Raw genomic sequence first — 23,478 nt, 5'->3', positions numbered from 1 at the left:
AAATAATACTTCAAAAAAAAGTCTTTAAAAAAATCAAGACTTTCTTTTAATTTTCTGTTGCCCATTTCCCTTCCTTTTGTTGGCATATACATAGCTTCCAGGTGTCATAAAAGTGCACAACATTGACTTTTATAACACAGTGGAAATCCCATTAAAATATTTCTGTAGTATGATTTTATATGTTAATCAAGCTAAATCTGAATCTAGTATCTATAGGCTTTATCAAAAATTGGTTTGTTATTCTGCAGAATACTTTTTCTGTTCCTAATACAGACCTGAACAATTAATGAGTCATAGGATTTCYAAAGGGACAAATTAACCCCTTACATGAAAATAAACCTAAGGAAAAAAAAATGAATCAGACTGTAGTAATATTTCTGAACTTCAAAGTCCACAACAGRAAAGACAAAAAAAAACACTTAAAAATTCACTTAAAGTTACAGAGAGCATTTATTTCTAAAAGTTAACACTGCTGTGTCTAAATTGTCAAGTAATGCGGCGCGTTAGGATCGAATACGTGGAATTAAAGAGTCAGTGTTGAAGACCTGGCATCCTTGCCATTGCCGTTGCAGGAGGTTTTGCTTCGGACCAGCTCTGGTGCGATGCACTGAACGTCCATGGGCGGAGGGGYGTTTTAGGCGGCGCTTCCAGGCAGCTTCCTTTCATCGGAGAGGAACGCAGCTGTGTGCTTTGAAGATGCGCCCCGGCGGTGCGAGCCAAAACATGGTGGGCAGGGATGGTCAGGACGTGGCCTCAAAAGCCCACTCCCGATTCCAAAGTAAATGCCAATGAGATATGTGCACTGTCAGCGTAAAAATCTATCTCAAAATGTTTGTCTAACAAAGTTTCAAATAACACTTTAAGTTACTGTAAACAGAAAACATTTAAAGAAAAAATATTTCATAATCTGTTTTCTGTGTCTTAAATTACTTTTCTTCTACATCATCAGTTACTTCCCTTTCCCTATTTCTATGAAGCTCCACCATAGAAATATAGGTAGGAAAAACATGTACAAATTTTAAGACATTTTACTGTAAACCCTTAAAATAGTAGGAGTTGGACTGGATATATACAATACATATACAATATGCAGTCTCCCTTTACTGTAGTGGTCTGGCTACTAGTTGTGCTTTTCTCCTGATTTAGGAAGTCTAATGTTGCTGTCTTAATTTTATAAAATTTTATAAAAGTTTTGATGAAATATATGACTTACTAATTGAAAACAGTCATAGAAGTAGTGCATTCAATATTTAAACATTTTCTTAACAGAGTAATAACAAACCTTAATCATAAGGTTGAGTAGTCTTTCACTAACAGTATAAAACAGCATTTCTTAGCATTAAAACAAGTCTTTTATCCACAGCTATTTTTAATAAAAAGGACAAAACTTCAACTCATATTTGAGCCAAAACTCAGCTTAAATGTTATTCTAAAGACGAAACTTCAATTTAGTTTGATTTTATCAGTTTTGATAGCTTCTTCCTGTTTCAGCTGAGATAAAACCAGGAAGATGATGTTGGCTGAGCACCTCTTTCATGGTGTTCAAAAGCCCAGTTAATTGGAATGTGCTTGAATAAAAGCCCACAGATTAGGCACATGCCCTACTCAAATCAACAAACCTGTTGTAGCTTGCCTTACACCTTACTCATAAAATAGTATTGCATTTATTGCCATGTCTGTACAGAATTGCCACTGATTATATAACCAGTGACTACTATTCAGTTCTGTCTACCAACAGCTATATAAAATTTTAAAAGCAGCTTTGCCTGACTGATACCTGCAGGTCCATATGTTTCCAGATAGAAAAATATTCGTACACCAGTGGAGGTCACATTCAAATGGTTTGTTTTACTTGTAGAAGGCGATTACTTTGTTGCTGTATTTCCTATGTATATATACACAAAGAAACATCAGTAAAATCAGTAATAATTTTCAGAGTGGTAGAAACTTTAAAAGGTAGGAAATCACTGCCCTATGGCTAAAAGCTACCTGCCCCACTGGTAGAAATAATTTGTTCTCAGAAGATGCTTCTGTATGTTATGTTGCAACAACTCTGAAACAAAATAACCTTGAACTTGCCACAGCAAAGGTGGTAGAAACCATTGTATTTCTGCATCAATGTGCTGGTGCTTCCACTGAGACAAAAGTAGTAAAAAACGGCTGCCAGTCACAGTGACGTGAAGAACGTTATTCACTGAAACTCAGCAGCTTTATCTCACCCTCTTTCTGGTGAGAATTAGGTTCTTCAAGGATAGAAAGCAGGATACATTCTTCACAGTATACCCGACTATTACTTAAACATTGCCTAAACGTATTTTCAGTGATAATGTAAAAAAAAAAAAAAAAATCCTAGTTTGAAGAACCTACGGTTTGTTAAAATATGACGCTGTAATAGAAGAAATAGTAGAGAGGTGTTCTCTTGTTGCTTCTGTGCTCGCTTTCTACATATAAATCAACCACATTAAAAATCTTTGCAACATGATAAAATACAGCTCTGGTGACTGACTTATTCAGTATGCATCTCAACTGTGACTTGTTCTTCCAGTTTGTAGATTAGGATGGGAAGAAATCTCCCTACCCTCTTCCTCATGTTGAAATGAAACATCAAGTCAAAAGCTGCATTTTCAGGTATGTGAAGATCATAATTTCTGTTCTTCCTCTGATGGGACAACTTCCAAGAGGATTTGCAGTGTTATAGTTACTCTGTCTGCAAAGATACAAGCAAACACAGGAGATTTTAGAGGGGAGTGTTGGGGTAGGTGAGGAATGAGAAGGGAAAGCTACCAGGAAAATTATCTTGGTTGCTATACATCCTACTTGCACATATTGTTCATACCAGTTGTATATACCTGGTACATAGGTCATTTAAGTGTCTCACATAAAATTTTTCTTTTTAACTGCTTTCTTTGCCTCTGATCCAAAGAGATGCATATACAATGATAGCAGAAGGGGATACAAGTATAAACTTGTCCAATAAAAGTATGTATGTCTTTAAAGGCTAATTTTGAGCATGATTACTCTGCACAACTATTTAGTTTTAACAAAGTTGTAATGTTGAAATAGAACTCTGAAAGAGTTCAAACAAGTTAATTCAGCTGTGCCAAAATCTGCCTAAACAAAAGAGAAAGGAAAAAACAAACAAACAGAGAGAAATGACAATTATAATGTCTCTTTACAGGTCTAAGAACGTCATGCACATGAAGCAATTTCATATTGTGTGTTTGACATTTTGGACATCTGTTTCCTTTTGGTGGTTTTCTGTTTAGAGTACTGATTCATAACTGGCACAGATTACTAACCTAACAATAGTAAAAGAACATTCACTTATTACTGTTTTTGCTTACCACTTTCTTTTTTTTAATAACCCATTTTAAACCAGCAGGAATTACTGTAAGAGAAAGTTCTGCTTTCCCACTGTTTAGCACTCTCTGTTGGCATCGATACCACCATGAAGCAAGGAGGGGTAAAACACAAYGTAGCTCTCAGAAGACACGAGCTGAATCCACTTTCCTGTTCTGGTGTCTGTCTAACGCAGACTTTACCAGCTTTTGCTCTCCCCGCTGGAGTCACCGGTTCAAAGCAAGCCAGGTTGCCCTTTGGCTATGAACTGCTGGGGTCAGAGAGGCTGAGAGGCGACGGAGACTGCGTTTCCCTCCATTGCCCTCCCCTCTGCGCAGCAGGGATAGCCAGCTGGGAGCTGAGCCAGGAGGAAAGCCGGCAGCGGGAAGCCGGCAGGGGTTGGCCCCTGCCTTCCCGCCCCTTCCCGGTTCAAGGTTGAGCAACTGGAGGAGAAGAACAGGGTTTCTATCAAGCTGAGCGATGGTGTAAAAGTGCTGGGGAAAGGCCACAAAAGGCCCAGGCTTCTCAAGAACTGGCTGTGAGTTTAATATCCTATTTGATTAACCGAACTGAGCTACCTGCTGCAAGACCTCRTCCTCCCTGTGGCTGCAGGCAGGCAGCAGTCTCTGATTTCATACAGCAGAGCATCACTCTGCACTGCCATGAAGCAAGAGCAAAGCAATGGAGCCAAGTTTGGGAGGGGCAGTCTGTTTGTGTGGGTTTTTTGGTTGTGATATATACAGAGTAAGATGGCATCAGGAGTATTTTCTTGAAAAAGGTGATTCAGTCTGTAGCCAGGCAGTATCTATACCATCTACTTTGAGTGGTACCTGGAGTTACAGGACAAGTTTCTGATTTATACCAAGACAACTTAACATACCATGAGAATAAAGGCTGATTTTTTGTGTGTGTATTTTAAAGCCCATTTTTTCCTTTTCAAGAGGAGAATTCACTGTAAATAAGGCCCAATGGGCAACCTTTATAAAAATCCTGAGCTGCTACCTATAAGCACCAAATAAAGCTTGGAGAAGGAAAGAGGGCAGAAATTTACTGTATACATATGAAACTGGGGCAGCATAATGCTGAGATGAATTCCTGTGGAGCCCAACATCATCAGCTCGAGAAAGAGAAGTAAACTGAATACACAAAGCTATATCTTGAGTGAGCAAGTGGCAAGTGGTGTTTGTAAATAACCCTTAAAGAAGCAATTTGTTATGTAAACAGAAAATCTGTTTTCCAGTATCGACTCAGACTACGAAGAAGCCAGAACTCAACCTTTAATTCTTCCCAGTTCAGTCCACTATAAAGAAATAAAGGATTTTTAAATATGAATCTAAGGTTGAGTTTTCAACTGAGGACATCCAAACGTAAGAGCTTGGCTGCTGGTGCCACGTCCTTGTATACACTGATCTGCCTGCTTCTGTAGGATTTGGTAGACTGGGTTCTTTTCAGATTAATTCTACAAAACGCAAAATAGTAGTGGTCAAATGAACCCTGTACTAGCTGAAAATGATTTGTGCAAGCAGATCTGGTGCCACACTAAGAATGGGCAATGCAAATGCCATAGAAGACAGTCAAAATATACTTTGCTAAAGAACAAAGAAGTTCAGTCTTGGAGAGGATTTCCTGGGTAATCCATTTGCAGGCTCTGCTGTTGTGGCCAACCTGAAATCCCTTTCGTAAACTGATCGTGATCCGTCTTCGCTCTGGGTCCTTTTTCCCATTCCTCCTTGTGGTTGTTCAACATCCCTCTCCTCTGATCATTACAAACCCCACTTTCAATTTGCAGTCTCGTGTTATGTGGGGCTGGTCTGTACGCAAGTGCTTTTGCACCAGTGCTGTCTTTTACTTAAACATGCTTCCCACAGGTTTTCCAAGCAGCAGTCACCTCTCAGAGCCATCTCGGGATAGCTGAACAAGTCACGTTCCTCTAAAGGTGACTTTGCAAATGGCTAGAGAGAGACCCCCCGCTCTGTTTGTGCGCTGAGCTGCGTGGGTGAAGCAGCCCGGCAGTAGCCTTGTTAGCATGACGCTATGTTCACGCTAACATGCTTTGACTTCTCCTGTAGTACTACACAAAATGCTTTGTTCAAGTCTGAGTAGATTAGATCTATCGCATTGTCCTCTGTCAAGAAAAATCAGTTGTGTTCTCTAAGGAAGTTACCCAGTTAATCTGTCAAAAATCTACCGTTGCTTAAATTATAGTCACATTTTATCATGTCGTCCATTTACTTCAGTGCCTGGAATTATCCTTTCTTTTCTAAGTTCATCTAAAGCATTGCATATTATTTCAAGGTTAGAACATCAAGCTTGCAGTTACCCAATGACTTTTGTTTCCCACATCTCACAGAGGCACCTTAAATGAATTTATCCTGATTCAATGCTTTTGAAAAATGCTCTCAGGCTATGCAGTGGAGCAGCCTTAACTTCACAGAATAATTCAGTTTTTTTATAATGACTCCATGGAGAGCATTTATTGCTTATTTTGAGAAAGAAAGAAATATTTTTATTTATCAGGTGGATTGCAACTCTTCTCCACCCCAAAACTGTCAACTTCAAATTTCTGTCATTACTGTTGTTATTTGGAGGATAATAATTGCAAAGCAAACAAGTTGTTTCACCCACTGACCGGTGTCTGCTGCTTTCCCCTCTGAGCCAGGACAGTGTGTCCATATGTATTACACAGACATCTGGCCTTCTTTCTAGGAGAAGGGTTTTGTGTTATCTGAAGAGCTAGAAGATTTTGCTTCATTGTCACAGCTGGCAGAAAAACCTTCACATGTATCCAGTCTACCTTAAAGAGAATATTTTTTTCTCTCACCCAAGTAATGCAGTTCAACACTGGCATCCTGTGGCCAGAGATTCAAGTAACTGTTGCAAAACCTCTGAGATTCACAAAAAGCACTAAAAAATCTCCTGGGTTTGTTAAGGGAAAATTCCTTAGTCTCTAAATATCAAGGCTGAGGAATAAGCAGATAAATAAAAAATATTTGATATAATGTCCTTTTGCGTACAATTGTTTTCATTTGCACTGAAACTTTCTACTCATCCCCAGATCATTCCAAATAATATACAACTTCATAGGTTTAAAATTAAGGAGGCCAGATTTTGCTGGCCTTAAATTAACTAAAATCATTTCTGTAAATGTTTTCTGCCCTATTACCTATGGACTTCCCAGCATGAACTGAGAGGGAAATTCATAGATCATATAATAGACACAATACATGTTTTAATACATACATACACATATATATACACATATACATATATGTGTAGCATATATATACATACACTCAAATATCACTCACATATTCTTTTTTGAGTAGCATATTCTAAAGCACCCTTTACTCAATACTAAAGCACTGAAGAAAATCCACATGTTTTTATTCAGCAGCTATACAAAGAAACAAACTGTTACTGAAAACTCAATGGTTTGGCTTTGTTTTGTTTTGCAGCAGAAAAGATTTTTTTCTGTTTTAACAAATAATCCATCGCTTCTTAAATATTTTCAAAAATGTCTATATTTTCATTTCTGTTTTGAAAATTGCCTCCATTTTGGTAAATTCACATCATGTTGAGTCACAAAAAAAGAGAAAAAGCTGAGGGGTTGTAATAAACGGTACTGATTTTTTTTCTTTCTAACTGAAGTGCTTCGAAAAACTTCTCCAACACGTCAGAACTTTCACAGATACTTTTAAAAACTTTCAGAAATGGTATCAAGATGATTTTCGGTACACTTCAGGTGTGAAATACTGTAGCTACRTCCCTTAGAAGTCATTTTGTCATGAAGCACTGCCACAGTTTCCACGGGTGTGTGTCAGGTACGGTGTATTTTGTCCTGCCTTTGAAGCTGTCACTAATCACAAACCCCTGGACCAAGCCTGACCTCATCTGTCCCATGCCAAATATTCCCCTGTGGCCCACAGACGTGTGGTCCCAAAGTGAGCACCGAGCCTGTCCTGTCATCACAACCATGACATTTCCAAAACAATTTCCCTATCAGGAAAGGCTTCCTCTATTAGCATAGGCAAATRGCCAGGAGAAGAAGGTCGGTGATTTAAAAGGAATCAGATGTTTGCAGGGGAAGAGATGAGAAAGGAGCAGGGGAGAGATATGCAGTTATCTGAAGAACCTTTTGCTTGGGAAAAAAAAACAGTCAGTCTCTGTAGCTGAAGGCACAGGCTGCTGTAAACCTCTCTCCTTAGTTAGCTGACACTGATTGTCAGTGGCAGACCAATGCTATGGCATTCACCAAGGAGAAATGTGCATTGTAACCCCCAGATCAGAGCAGCGGAGAAGCTCTGTCGGAGGGATTTCACAGTACAGGGAGCCCTGAAAAACTCCCAGAGCTGGCGAGGAGGAGGGGACTTACCTAAGAGCTTTCTGAACCACTTTGGCTTCTTATCCCATATGATAAAGAGGTAGTAGGCAGGAACTCCAGTCAGGGTTATTGCAAATCCAATCCCTGTGTTGACTGGATCAGAGTAAAGTGACAGTGCAACCATGAAGAGACAGGTGAAAGAAAACAGTGCTGGTATAAATAGAGGCACCTGAAAGATAACCACAAGAACAACCATTACTTTACATTGGCCTTGTTATTGAATGACAATGACATTTAATGTTCCATGCAATGTATAATGGATAAAACCCAGCACTACAAGATAGTTCTGGAGAAATACAAGTATCTAGAATATCCATGCAAAATGCAAGCGACTGTAAAAAGTAAAATAAGCAGAGGGCTATGCATTAAGTACCACAGCAGTCTTTTAAGTACACACCAAAATACTGTACAGCTTTACATCCTTCAAAATGTAAGGGCTGTAAATATGTTACATTACGAAAGTCCTTTCTCTAATCTTCCATTAGGTAAGTAAGCAGCACTAACTGTAGTAAAGATTTCCTCTTTGATAATTACCTATTAGAAAACATTTTAAAACACTGCAAGGAGCTCAAGTCACCTTTTAAAACTATTAAGAACATATTGATTTTCTTCCTAAGGTAAAAATCAAAATCTGGCAGAAGAAGAGCAAATTAAACACCATTTGACTAGTGATAAAGATATTTGATAGCATTTTGCRACTGATAGCTACTGAAAAAGCACTTTCTGACAGTATGACTGATAGTGTTATCAGTGTCAGTGTTCAAAGCACAAAAAATAGCAATATCAAATTAATTCAATTTTCAAGAACACCACTACAATCACTATCTTAGCACTCCTCTGAAGGAAATGCCTATGGGCATGGCTTGTGAGATGTTTGGTGTAATGGAGAATTGGCAAATTCCTTGGAGATTATTCCCTTCCTTTCATGCCTTGAAGCATTACCGTTCTTCTTTTGTGCACTGTCAAAGCACTTTTTTAATCAAAGCAAAGTGGGTTGTGCCATTGACCTTCTTACTTGCTGATCTGTCTACAAGAATGCAACAGCACACATTCCTAGTCCTCTGTAAAATAGGCTTCCTGGCTATATGTATAAATAGGGAAAGATTCCTCCACTTTTATTCATGATGGACATTATCTTTCCATACACACAATGGGTCAATTTACTTTTTAAGATGCTACTTACAATAAACAAGAAGGGTGGCAGAATCAAGGCCAAAGTGACTATTGTGCTGTTGGCCAGACTATTAGCATTTTCTTTCTGGGTTCACAATAATGGTGTCAGCAAATCAATTGGAGTCCCAAATATCACAATAAAAGGACTAGTAACTTATTTGCACATCAAATTGGCATATTCTATATGGGATAGACAATGTAAATGAATGATAAATGTTTAATATTAATGCTTATGCCTGACATGAATACTGGAGGCAAAATTATTCAGGCTTTTATCTGGGCAGACTTTAAATTGAGGACTGGCTGAAAATCAGGTTGGCACACGTCACCCTAAGATTTGCAGTGTGAAGCCTATGCGAGTACATAGGACTAGGGGTATTTTCACACAGCTTGTTAGAGTATAAAGACCTCAACCTGCATCACACTGCCTCAACACGACAGGCAGGCAAAACCGAGCAGGCATCTTSACAGCCACCTCAGGTGCTCCCCCACAACCACCGGGGAGTTGGAAAGAATTCTCTTTCCAGAGGACAACTCAGCCAGGGTAACCCTGCCGATCTGGCAGGAAAACACAAGGAGACTCTTCAGTGTAAAAAACTATTTTCTATTAATTCTGCTTTTTCTGAAAAGAAGGTTAACTTTTTATCAGAAAATGCTGCTTCACTGTCTGGCTACACAATAGATACAAGGGAGAAGGATTCATGTAAAACAGGCGAGAGCGGAGGTTACCTTGAAAGGACGAGGCATATCAGGACGTTTATATCGGAGATAAATCAACCCCGCAACTGCTAGTCCAATAAAAAGCCACCTGGCAAAACTGAGGAAATTCAGAAGGCTGTAGAGATCCCCATTGAACAGCATCACCATCGTGAGAGGGTGCTGCAAAAGAAATTCAGAGCATCAGAGAGTTTCAGTGCCTTGACCTCTATAATTTTTCGGCAGCGATGCCGAACCTTTCCACGGAGACAACTGCCTTTTGCACGTGACCACGTGCATGATCAGCACGTAGCTGAGGTGGCCGGGTGTCTTGGGGAAGTGAAGGGARTCGCCCAGGCCCACCACGGAGTCGGGGCAAAGAGGGCCCAGCTGGGGTTAGCTCCCTGCCGTGGGACACTGGCTGTGCCCGCAGGGTCGACACCAGTTTGCGTTGTCAGCACGCCTTGCAGGCTCATGGGGCGTAGACTTACTGCGTGGCTGAAACGCAAACACTTTAAGCAGAGGGAGCATTTAGGTGTCCCTCAGGAGGACTGAACAGCAAGAASGGGAGACAACGCTAGGCTAAATACATCCCCTCGTTCAAGAGGTGTTCTGGGACACGTAAAGCACCTCTATGAGGCAGGCAAAAGCTTATGGATAAGCTCAAGTGTCATACCTTGAGTTAGGTGATTTTTATAGGCTATCTGGAGCTAATCTATAGACAAAACATGAATATTTGAAGCCTGGATCAACTGTGAAGGGCAGTCCACACTAGACACATGAGATGTGTTGTATGTGAAGTGACACAGTCCTGGCATCTTGGATGAAGGAATGAGTCTCCTTTACTACATCCTCGTGTTTAGAAAAATGGAAGATCCTGGTGGTGACAGCCTCTGTAGCTTCATAATAAGGCAGCTAGGTAACATCCACTGCRGATATGGTGAAAATCTAGGATAAATCTTTATGTCAAGAAAACTGACTTGTATTAGTTATCTCCAGCCAAAGTCTGGCCCCTCCTCTCCTTTTTCTGTTTTTTAAGCAGTGAAGACAGCATGGATTTGAGCAAGATGGATCAATATTTCAAATATGGGTCTCTGGCTTCCAATCTCTACCTACACAGTGATTGGTTCTTTACACACAGATATTAAACAAAAGAATTTCTCTAAAGGTCAACAGAATTTTTACCACTGACTTATATTGGGCTTGATTTCTTCTATATAGACTCAGGCCCTAAAGTTTTAAAATTCAGCTATAAGCATGGTAATGCAACAAAGGGCCAGGACAGTGAACAAGTGCTACTGARAAAAGAAAAAAAGTAGTGCTACAACAGGATTGCATGGTTTCTTGGAGTTGTTATGCATACATCTATCAAATAGCAGCATATATGTAATACAAAAAATTCTGAATTCCTAAAGACTCTTTTACTTCCCAAGCCTAAAAGATGAACATGCTCATTTTCTGAATTTCTCCTCAAGAGTTCTTTCCATTCTTACAGATTTTAGATCTCTGCAGGAGAAATAATACAAAAAAATGCTAAAATGCACACTGTCAGCACAAAATATATCCTGCAACTACTCTACTTGTATTGGGGCAAGAAGAAAATGACAATTTCTGAAGGAATGCCATCTCATATGAGAATCTGTGGCTTTTTCAAAGGAAATTAATGCACTAGTGTAACAGGATCAGATGCAATAGTAGAATTTTTTTTTCRGGAAAAAAATGCATTAACATATTCAGTGCATTTTATTCCAGAGAAAACAGTCAATGCAGTGTACAAAAAAGGTGTGGCTTCATCTTAAATAAAATGTGAAGTAAATGCTTATATAAAATGAATTCCATTAAAAATTTTCATCAAAATTATGTTACCTAACTTTCAAAATTTGGATGCCTACAGTTGTATGTGTACATACAAAATTCAGCACTTCAACTGGCACTTCAGAAGAGCGCTTTTAGAAATCTAGTGCAAAAACTGATTTAAATTCCAGTATAAGCATCTCATCATGCTAATGTACGCTCACATATACACACAYATCTTCTACTGGGATTAGAAATCCACATGAGTGCAGAGGTCTGCCCAGACACATTACAGTTATTGGCCCCAAGAAAAGGGGCTGAACACCCACCAGTTTCCAAACAAGATTGCATACTAAGTGCATATCCCCTTGATGTTATGCARACTGGCTCAAGGCTTGTATTTCGTCCAAGTATTTACATACAAATTAGCTTGCAATGCAAACACATAGCCAATGTCTAGTTCTGCCTCTGTTGTAGAAATCAGTAATAGGAGTTCCTCTCTGATTCCGGTGTTTGCCCTCCAACAGCTCACACGCTATTGCCCAGGCACATGCTTGCTCATTTTCTAATCACCGATACGCGGCACTGCTGAGGGCTCCCCCTGCCATTAGCGTGGTGCAGAATTGTTTGCGTTTTTCACTGTAAGGTGGTTTATAATGAGCCTTTAGGGTGCTCCCAGATGCTGGTGTTTTGCTGCACTTTCAGCTAAATGAATCCTTCCTCTTTTTTTTTTTTTTTTTTTTTTTTNTTTTTTTAAATGAATTTGTTTCTCTGAAAGGCAACTAGCTAAGCGCTAGCAGGTCCCTGGAAATACAGGGCAGTAAGACCTGGGTTAGGCAGCAGCCATAGGCAGTCGAGTGCTGCTGCCGAGAGGAGATGAGAGAACAAGATGACTCTCGAATCTCAGTCCTCCTTTCCTGTTCTGTGCCCTGCCCAAAGCCCAGATATGCGTTAATAAATGAGACTCGAGCGGTGCGCAAATTCTGTCTGAATCCTCTGGAGCAAGGCTATAATATGAATTCTTGTGCAGGAACATTTGTTTGTATGATTTACCAAAACAATGACAGCTGGCAGAGGAGTGTGCTTGCGGACATGAATCATGGAGAGGATTTCCGGAAGGTGACCCTCGCGGGAGGCAACGAAGAACATCCTGGTGGGAAATAAATGCRGACAGACTTTAAATGTGCTCATTACTGTGACGAGGCAAAGCAGCTCATGAAAGTCATAGAGCACAGCAGTGCTTCTGAGGCTTCTTTAAGATATTTGGAACGGAGAGAGTAGCAGAGAGAAGCCCGTATGCAGAAATCAAAGCCATCTCTGAATGTGTGGCCTCCTTACGTTGTGAGCAGTGTTTCAAATTGCTTAGTATTTTCCCTCCAATAAAGAGGCCATTAAATGCTGCACTCAAAGGGATCCAATATCAAACTGTTCAAAGGGTTTCGGTAATGTGTTATTAGAGACAACAGGAACAAAGAGGGGAAAATCCCCACAGATGGTAAACATTAGAGTCATTTTTCATTTCCTGATAAAGGGATGAATCCTCTTCTCGTTTCCTCTTGCTTCCTTACTATGCAAGTATACCCCATGCCTTTCAACCCCAGTAATAYTAGCATTTCTCACCTGGAGACAGCAAAAATGCCACCGTTCATAGAGCCAAAGCAGGAAAGAGCAACAAATACTGGTACAGCTAAAGAAAAGTTTCCCATTAAACGTTCAGCAAACGTCTGTTAGAAGAGAGAGAAATATGCAGTGATTTTTTCCCTCATAAAACATGAAAATAATTTTACTTTATTAACAAGTCATTAACAAGTATTGTAAGTTTATTCATACCCCTTTCTGCAGCCCCCACTGAAACTTGTCCTGCACATTTGGTACCTCTTTTTCTTTATGGCCAACGCCTCCCGCTCTCCCCCAGTACCTGACTGTGTATGGCAGCCTGCCAACCGCAGCAATGCTGCAGAGGTGGAATCAGGCCCTGATTTAGGTTGGTTTAGATCATTATGACTTTCAAAGAGAAGACCCAGTCTGAATGGGTCACATTCTGATCTGCATACCTAATATATTTTTCTATAGCCTTCAATTTACTTAGCTGACACCATCCAACAGTATATGCCATCCATGCACATTTCGTTGTCCCAGGCTACAGTAAGAGCCTCAGTTTGGGTTTGGGGCACCACAGGAGATATGCTTAAATTTCTTGATGCTTGCAAAATGTTTTGCTTCTAAATCTCCCATGAGCTACAGAATTTGGTCATTTTTTAAATGTCACATCAATTGAAAAAGCCACAGCAGTATCATTACTGGAAAGTACATGCAAAATTTTATTTCCTCATTGCAAGTCAGAGAGCATGAATATAAAAATGAGTGTCATCACCACAAATCAGGAAAAATAATCAAAGCAGCATTTCCAAGCCAGGCTGCTTTGCAGCTCCCTCTCGAATTCCAGTATTCACACCAAACCCCTTCTTAATGACTCAGGACACACATTGTGCAGAGAGAACTTTACTGCTTCCTGCTACAAAAGTAAGTGCAGACCTCCTGCCTCCTCAAATCCCTCTATGTTGGCTGCTTCTCAGGAGGTCAGCCCACAATTTAGAGAATTTTTCAAGCGTGTACTTAGCTGTAAGTTTAAGTCCCATTGACTGTGTTATCTTAAGTAAATAAAGGTGGGCTAATACTATGTTGTAAATACTATCAGGGGCCTTAATTGCCATCCCATACATCAGTAAGGAACCAAACTAAGTTCTCCCGGATGCTAATACAAAAGAGAAGCCATACAAAAGCCTAACTGGATGTGTCCCACTGATTTTTTTTTCCTGGAAATAAGAATACATCAACAAACAAAACTGCAGCAGGGATATAGCTTTGTATTTTTCTTCTGTAACTTACCACTGCTACAGCTTTTGAAAGCAGCAGTTCCCCAGCACTGATTGTAGTGAAATAAGCCACGTTTGTTAACACATAGCCAACTGTGACGATAATCATTGAAATGCATATTGCGAGGGGTATGTTTCTGAAATAYACAAGGTAGCTCATTATTTTGCAATCTGGTTGCTATTCCCTGAACATGAAACAAATAACATGAGAAGAAGCCACTAATGATGGTGAATGCATATTTGGTGATCCAAAAATATCATAATTAGAAACTGCTAGCAAAAATAATGCATCTAAACCAAATCACTTAGGCAAAACAAATAGCTTTATAACCAAGAAGAGCTGAGAAGCCTTAGGGGATGGGGAGAGGCTCTGGTCCCCAAATCTCCTAGACAAAAAGTATTGCCCACCTAAGAGGTCAGAGCTACCTAATTGTATTGACATCCAAGCTGAGACCAGCTAGGAAGGCCACAGGTATCAGGGCTTGAACCAGCAGTAAGGTGGGCAGGAGACCTGGATGATTTGGCCCTGGGTCTCCTGCAGCAGCAGCCCCGGCAGGGGCGCAAGGCAGCAGCCCTCTCCCCAGTGCCTGGCTGGGTGATGTGCCTGCTGGCAGGAGGTGGCCCCCCACCCTGGAGCTGGGGGGCTACAGCATCTTGCCATGATGAGAAATGTCTCACATGCAAAATGCTGCCCTCTGCTCTGCAATTCTTCCCTTGCACACATTACCACRTCCCAGTCATCTGTCTCGCTTTACAGAGATACATGAGAGCTGAGATACTGTTCCCAAATAGGAACAGTATGAAATTTCACTTCTAATAGCTTAGCTAAAAGACAAAAAAACAATAACGCATGAATAAATAATAACATCTAACTTTTATGTAGTGTGTCCTCCCYGATGGGAAGGCAAAACATCAGAATTATTCCTGTTCTAAAGCAGAGGAACAGAAGCACAGTGAGGTGCAGTGAATTTGTCCAAAGTCATCCTACAGGCAAATGTTCAAATAAAGAACAAAACCAGGATGTTGTCAGTGCTGCTCTAGTCTTTTTCCATGCAGTATCAYTGCTAGACTGAAGTGGTACCCGCATCACACCCAGAAGAGAGTCAGATCTGAAAGTGATGTTTGGCTCCTTCATTCCGAGCCAGCAAGCCGCTGTTTGACAGACCGGGTATGGGCATTGCCTCTGAGGAGAGGCTGCGAGCYGCTGCTCCAGGGCCCGCTCCCTCCGACTGACTGTATTAAGATTGCTGGTGAAGGCATGCAAAGGTTGCTACATCTAGCAAACTTTGCTGTGAGCGTTGCCTGATCAAGGGAGAGAAGGGCAAGATAAATGAGGAATTCTGATGTACCAGAAGAGTCTACAAGCACAGTCCCAAAGGCCACTCCTAATTAGCTCATGGGACAAAGTCACTTTTGGAATCCAACAYGAAGATCTATTATTTGCTGATTTTTTCCTCAAAGAAATACAACTGGGTCAGAATTTAAGGATCCTCTTCACCACTAGTCCTTATTTCTCAGAGATATACTTAACATAAGGATGCCTTTATAAAGCTGAAAGGAAGCTATAAATTGAGCTTAAAAATAATAAATAAAGCAGAGGCAATATCACTGTTGCTCATCATGCCCATCTTAGAAACTGTGGTGTCAAGTACTATATTAACCCAGACACATAACTAGTAAAGATGATCATGCTGTATTGCAGTATCAGGTCTGGGTAAACAAGATGACATTGCATTAATCCCCTGCTACCTCAAGCCCATGGTTTTGGGTAGAGAAGCTAGACAGAGAGGAGCCCATCACTCTGTAGGATGCACTTGCTGATGCGGAAGGCAATGGCARGGACCAGAGCAGATAACCCGGAATACAAGTGCTCTATTGCTAGAAAAACTTCAAAGTTGCTGGCTCAAGAAATAGTGCAAAACTATATGTCAATAATATGGTTGGGTGAAAAACGTTTTTGTAGCTCTGTTGCCAAATATTTTACAGCCAGTTTGGTTAAGGTCCTTACCTGACCCAGAGTAAACTGAGTTCAATCCACCTAGCACATCTGATTCAAGGTAAGGAAATACAGGTTCAAATCTTCTCAGAACAGAAATTTGAATTACATCTTCTGCACCAGAGATGAACCTTTCAACCACTAAGCTACAGGATAAACCCYATTAACCCCAGCATTAAAAGTTTCTAGCCTATATTTGAACTACTTTCACAAACGCCCTTTCAAAGACTGAAAACCCATCTTCTGGCAAACTTAACAAAGTATCTTTGCCTATTCTGTTACCAATTATCCAGTTGCCTTCTTTGCTAGGTACAGCCACTATTCTCTCTTGAATTCAAGCAGTGCAAATGTTTGGCTGCTTGGGTTAAAACCTTCTGCCCTACATATCAGATACTTTACCAACCTTTATGCAGTACTACCCAACGCTTCTGATTTTAATCCCAGTCTATTTCCTGCAAAACAAAATGGTTGTTTAAAATAAGGAACTGTCCCCCATACTTCCAAACATGAGTGTCCTTGAGACAGAGTCCTGCCTCGTTATGCTGAGCAACTAACCTCTGCTCATAGTAATAGCAACAACCAAAAAAATCCTCCCCAGACAAACCAGAACTAGTCAGAAGGTACCATTCACTGCAAAGCCTGAAGATCATAGCTCCTGCCTTGAGCAGCATAAGGGATTTTGTGACTTCCAAGCTTCTGAGTGAAATAAGCAGTCGGGTTAGATCTCCTTTCGTCTCCCAGCGGGAGCAGGTCCTTAGAGGGCTGCAGTACGCTAGCACATAGCACAGTCGAGGGCTGCTTATTAGGCCCTGCTTTCAGTGACAGATTTAGACAAAAATGAAAGGCTAGTTTCAAGATTTCAGGGATGAATTTCAGTGGTTCATTTCTTACTGACACTCGAATTCAGATTTACACTTGGTCCTTGAATCATCTGAAAGCACAGAGAGACAAATGTGAACTGTATGTAAAAATACTAAGTGAGAGCTTTAATCGTGTCTATTTTATCCATTCAATTTAAGAGGCAGTTCCCAGTTTGCAAGAGAATACTATTATCATACTTTTCGCTATGAACTACAGTCATTGCACCAGCAGAAAAACTACCATTAGCATTAAAGATTAGCTCCTTTCCTTAGAGGATCACATCACCAATTTTCCTGTATTTTATATGTTCTCTTAGACTTCCAAATCTTCTCTCCAAATCAGGACAAATCATGCCTGAGTTCTAGTCTTCGTTAACTTACTATTCACACCCAAATCCTGCCTTTCTAATCTATATACAAAGCAATTTCAGTGAAGCATCATGACAGTTTAAATAAAAGGCRCATCTACCTTTTTTTTTTTTTTTTTTTTTGACAAGTTACTGAGGTGTCTACCTTCACAGAGAAATTAGGCGTCAGGAGTACAGCTGCTCAGCCTGCGACTGCATGGGGCTGCAATGCATTCCCATGCAGTGCTAAGCACTACCGTATGGCTTGCGAGCAAAATTCCTCCTTCTAGAGTCTGTAAAGGACCCTGGAGCCAGGGCATAGGGTTCAGTTAATCAGGATATCCACTGGGCTTTGGATTTGACATTAAGTGTCACAGAATCATCTATCTTTTGATAATCTGTTCTGGTCCTGCACTACCTCCTGCAAATATTTTTGAGAGAAACACATAGAGAAGACCAAAAAAAAAAAAAAAAAAAAAAAAAAAAAGAAAGGCAGAGAACCTGGGGATAAGAAGAACAATATCAATAAATCAGCTGAGGAGCATTCCCAGAAGTCTACAGCTCATATCTGAGCTTAATGACAGGTTTTATAACAACAAACAGTAAGTGTTAAGAGCTGTGACCACTGAAGGCTGATATTTCTATGAAACAAAAAGCACACAGTCAAAGTATGCCCCACAGATTCAGTTGAGTTCACAAGCATAAAATATGTTGTCTGCACATCCTTTGTTTAGCAGCCATGCCAAAATCATTTCCTTGCACTCCCTTTAAATCTGGGTGTTACAAATGCTCAGTCTGGGTCTACTGTCCTGGGAAAGACTGCGTCAATGAGACCCAGTCAAGAAATATAAGAGAACAGTCTGGACTATTAGAGAGACTAAAGAAACAATTATTTGCTAGTAAAGTTAGATGAGACAAATCACATCTTTTCTGTGTTATCTTAATGGTGGAAGATAATTTATCTTACATTTAAATAAATATATAAATATAAACAAATGTCTCATATTCATATATCAATATAAATAAATGTAACATATTTTTAGAAAATGCAAAAGGAGAGAAGAAAATTCCTAATTCCTTCACAAGGCTTCCAGAAAGAGCTTTATTTGGTTTGCATGAGCATGAGCCTGTAGGTTCTGTATTTCTTTAGTCTGTTCAAAATTTACCACCACAGGAGTTTCAAGATCCTTCTCAAAAGTTCCCTTGTGCAATAATTTATTCATCATTTGCAATCTGTTAAGCAATTTTCCAAACAAACTGTTTGGAAATTTGGCACTCTTAAAATCTATTCATCCATTGCACAGTCCATAGGGCCAAAGCTTGGTTGAAGAAGTCACAAGTACAAATTTATCCAAATAACCTTATGTAGGGGAGAAAAAATACAACACTAAAGACAGCAAGAAAGCCCTGGTAATTAAAAAATCCCAGGACTTCAGTGCAAGACCAGATGTACAGTCATGGCTTGGTAACTACCCTGCTCCAGAGTCCAACCTATTTCTCTAGGCCTTTCGGGGTGGCCATTCTTGTTGCACAAAATGAACACGGTGAGCTAAGGTAATTCTGAACCCTGGACAACAAAGCAGGATTTTCTGACATAAACTTCCCTTTGCTGCGTGTTTTTCATGTCTTGAGCCTACTAGACAGCTCATTACAGTGAAAGGATCAAATGGTTCCCACCACATAAGAGTATGAAAAAATTACAAGCTTACTCATCTGTTATAAGAGACGGAGTAAAATGAGCACCCACAACTTAGAAGGATGCCCCCTCCCAGGACAGAATCAAAATCAGGAGTCAGGAAATATAGAGGCAGAAGGTGTGGTATGATCACAGCACATCTTGAATCCACATATTTGTAAATACTAACGTGGATCCAGGCTTCCCCCCTCCCTTTTTTTTTTCGCAATGAGCTATTATTATTTTGTTTATTGTCATGAACATGCTCCTCAGCAGATCGCGACTTCTCTCCTTTCACTGCCTCCCAGTATGCTCTATCCTTATGTTCCAGACTAGAATTGCTATTTGTGGGCTTGCAGCTCAGACACTATTAAATTGTGTGACTTCTCTTTATCTTCCTTTGATTGTGATTTTCCAGGGGAGAAATGAAAAAGRAAAGACTAGCTATAAAGGTGTGCTCTCATTTACCACCACATGCTCCATRGATGTTACTGCTGGAGTGAGAGTTAAAGGACCTCATTCTCCATTTCRATGTGTTGGTTCTGTGTGTTTGACATTGGCAGAGATACAACAGCACGCCACTGGCATAATAGAGGGAAGAATCAGGCCACAGTCTGCCTTTAAAGAGTTTCTCACTTTCTTTCACCTAGTAAGAAGAGAAAAAGGCTTCTAGTGTGTCTAATTACTTGCTTTCTTCCTAGTGTTTGACTTCACTGGTTTGGATTATAGTTGGTTACACTTCATAAAAAGGGTTTTCTATGACCAACTRGCTTTGAAGGGTGAAACTGTGTTATAAATGTGCTGGGAAGGGCAGTAAATTTCATTAACTTCTCAAATGCTTGCAATACCTTTTCCAGTGGGATTCCCTAAAAAAAGAGAATTAGCGTAAATTTGCTCCTGGCTAAAGCTTAAGACCTAGAAGAGTACCAACCATAGAAATTAACGCTGTTCACCATAGCATCTTATTCTACAAACACGTCTAGCTGCAGTACGAAGCAGAAACAAATCTGTCAACAGCCCTTGAGAGCCTGGGGTAATTGTTACATTCACAATGTTATTTGTTTTATTTTATTAGAGATTTGAACTTGGCAGCCATCACATCACGTACTAGCTCCCGTTGGTTATCCAAATCGCACCAGAATCAGGCATTCATTTATGTCACGGTCCAGGGCATAAGTCTATCTGTTTTATAAAACACTTTTCTTTGAAGAGCAGTGGACCGAACTGATTCATCTGGAACTTGGAATAAAAGCTAAAGAAAAATCTTACGTTCAACACRATCCTGAATCTTTTGGCATGGAGTGGCTAGCATTCCTAGTATTCCCAAGGAAAACTAGGACAATATAGCAGTTATTGAAAATAACAGCTAAATCCACAAAGGAACACTGAGATTACAACACCAAACATTAGACACGCTGTCTCTGCTTGGCCATACTACATTGCTTTCAGAGCAAGTGCACAAATACTGTTAAGCACCAAAAAATAATAAGCACAAGAGGTAGCACACAGAGCTGCTGAAGCAATGTGAAATGCAAGTAAAAAGAGGGTTTATTTTTAAAAATGCACTTTTAAAAATGAAACAGAGACATAAAACATAAGCCTTATATCATCCTCTGTGACTTCTCGGTTCTTTGATAAACCGCTTCCATATGTCCATCAAGCRCCAATATCAAACATCCTCAGATTATCTCTGGCGCATCCCGATTGTATAAAGTTCACTACAGTCTCCAAGAGATATACGAATACTCAAACCTGGCTTTTATGTCACACTGTAAATTGACCCTAAGTCCCACCCTTCCCAAGGACTTCAAGGTCCCAATGACCCAAACTGGCTTTTCTTTCTTATTGTAATAGTCAGGCCCAGTCACCCCCGTATGGAGTCAGGCTTGCCCTGGGGAGCTCTGGATTACTCTCAGGTGTGCTTGCCTATAGATAACAGAGGAGACTTTACTGGTGAAAAGTCAGATCTCAAGAGACCAGGCAGCAGCARGTCAAGGATCTGTATTTAGAATTTCCATACAGAAAATAACAGCGAAGATCCTTGGTCCTTCTGTGGGTGGTGGCTGTCATCTCTGATAATTACGTATGGTTGTTCGTCTTTAGAGACAGCACMGTTAATTTAAGGTATTGTAATAAAGGTATGGCTTTAGAGTGGACCTCTAATTAGAAGTGCACCTTCCCCTGTGTTTCACAAACACTTGTCTTTTAAAAAGCTGCCTAGCCTAGGCCCGGAGGATTCAAATGCAAATATGTTGCCACTCCTGGGTTCTCAATCATCACTTTGATGAACTACTTCCATGCATCTGTTAAAAGTCAGTGCTTTGACATCCTGTGTTTATTTCTTTTGTGAGAGAACTTTACGTACTCTAGAAATTTTGTGACCTTTTCTACCAGAGACCCAAAACCACAGATTTGTCTTTTATTATGTGTAGCTTGCTTTCAATCAGGAGATGAAGGGAGCACCTCCGCTCTTTCACGAGCTCCAGCATTTTACTTTCTTCCCTAGCCTGTTTTCYGGAAGTGCTTACAGCACTGCCGATAGCACAGATTATGATGAGAAGCAATAGTAAATCACAGCGCTTACTTGGAGGCAAGGAAGCTATAACCGCAAACTTGACATGAGATTCTAAAAATAAAGCATCAGCCTGCACCAAGCTCACCTGTGGAAACGAAGCGGAGTGGGGCATTTCAAAGCATTTCCTCCACCYTGCACTGCATGAACCTGCGCTGCAGCTTCCTCTTAACTGCTACGCACAAACACACACCTCGCTGTGCGGCTTCAAATAAATGYAGTAAGCAGGAAGTGAAGATGTAATTGCCTATTAAAAGTTGTTTTATTTATTGCAGAAGGCTCTGCTGGGAATTTGAAATGATGAAATCTCTGAGCACCTCATTTATGATCRGGAATCTGCTTTCCCCAGGCAGAATCACTTTTAGCAGGAAAAGGAGGAGTCTCCTGAAGTTCCCTGCAGATTTACTATTAACAAAGCTGCAGTCCTGCATGACTGCTTTCCCGCAAAGCACAAAAACTGCAGTAGGCAAGGAGCTGGCAATAACTGGAGAGGAATTTAGCAGTATAACCAAGAGAATCCGAGATGGGAAATGGGTAGATCAGGCCTCGCAGCTCGGAAACCTAGGCCAGCAGAGAATGACCACCACGTTAATAGTAATGCCGTTGCCAGGGAAGAGATTATGGTGGCTGCAAAATGAATCCCGTTAAATAATATACTGGCTGCAGCACCCCTGTTCCCACACTGCCGGAGGTGCCTGAGCACGTGCAGGCAGCAGGGCAGGGGTGGAGGCGGACGCTGCCTGGACCTGTCTGTGTTTCCGTTGTCTCTGCTGAGGACACGTGTTTCTGATTTATGGAGCGGCAAACGGCGCAGTGACACTTTGAGTAATGCAACGGAGCAGGCTGCCGAGGCTGCGATCATCCGCCAAACGAACCGCTGGAGTTCAGAGCCTGGAAAAAACAGCCTGAATGCCAAGCACCTCGCTCGCCTCGTGCCGAGGGCCTGGGGCAGCGCCGCCCCCTCCTTCCTGCGCTCGCGCTTTTGAGGAAGCACCGCCGCGGGCGTATTAGTAACTTGGTACCGTAACACCGCAAGACAAATGCTTCAGCGCGCCGGGAGGACTGCGTCTGCMCGTGGGCGCGTGTGCAGAAGGAGCCAGATTTTTCGCATTTGTTCAATTCTTTGACATTTCRTTTTGAACAGGAGAGTTTCCACAATGACAAGGATCATAAAGGAACAATTTGCTGCTGTACTTTACCATTGATATTTCGGCATGAATGGAAATTGCACCATTCGGTGATGAAAMGAGCAGCTACTTGTAATAAGGAGCACCATGGAAACTGAAATATCATTWACCAAGAAAGGCTCTTCTTCTGAAGGAATTCAAAATGAAAAAAAAAATGGTAACTGTGGGTGCCTTGAAGCATTGGTATTTTAAAAGCTATAAAATTAYTGTAAAGTTATGAAATTAAAGGGAGATGTTTTAACAGTATTGCATTGCTATGAAGGGGTTTGTCCAGMAGGTAAACTGGTTTTTGTGTCTGAGAAGCAAGGAAATGAGGTTCTTGTTAGGGATGAGAACTCCAGAAAATTCCAGGTGTGAGCTGGGCTACTCATTTTTGCCATGTCCAGTAACTGGAGGCCCYTGAATGGTGTTCAAACGTGAAAATATACTTTAAAATATATATATATATTACCTTTACTACTTTAGGAAAGGAAATAGCACATAGCTGAAATCATCTCTCATTAAAATTTCATAATGCTATTCTTGAACTACAATCACATACATAGGAGAAGAGCATACATATTTTTAGTGTCCAAGCTGAGA

At 40.6% G+C, this 23,478-nt stretch overlaps 1 protein-coding gene across 1 annotated transcript in view; it reads right to left on the bottom strand.

Moving 5' to 3' along the window:
* Positions 1-442: 442 nt before the first annotated feature.
* Positions 443-23,478, bottom strand: part of SLC7A11 (solute carrier family 7 member 11) — a 58,645-nt gene continuing 35,609 nt past the window's right edge. The window contains exons 7-12 of the mRNA XM_085313238.1: positions 14,273-14,396; positions 13,004-13,107; positions 12,437-12,533; positions 9,623-9,772; positions 7,712-7,889; positions 443-2,707 (exon numbers count right to left, since the gene is read on the bottom strand). Coding sequence (XP_085169364.1) covers positions 2,640-2,707; positions 7,712-7,889; positions 9,623-9,772; positions 12,437-12,533; positions 13,004-13,107; positions 14,273-14,396 — 721 coding nt within the window. The 3' untranslated portion in view covers positions 443-2,639. The remainder of the gene's footprint in view (positions 2,708-7,711; positions 7,890-9,622; positions 9,773-12,436; positions 12,534-13,003; positions 13,108-14,272; positions 14,397-23,478) is intronic.

Source organism: Rhea americana, unplaced genomic scaffold (assembly GCF_003343005.1).
Source record: "Rhea americana isolate MKP2758 unplaced genomic scaffold, rheAme1 scaffold_38, whole genome shotgun sequence".
In the NCBI taxonomy this organism is placed as follows: Eukaryota; Metazoa; Chordata; class Aves; order Rheiformes; family Rheidae; genus Rhea; species Rhea americana.
The sequence above is the reverse complement of the archived record's forward strand: the minus strand, read 5'-3'. Positions and strand labels throughout refer to the sequence as shown.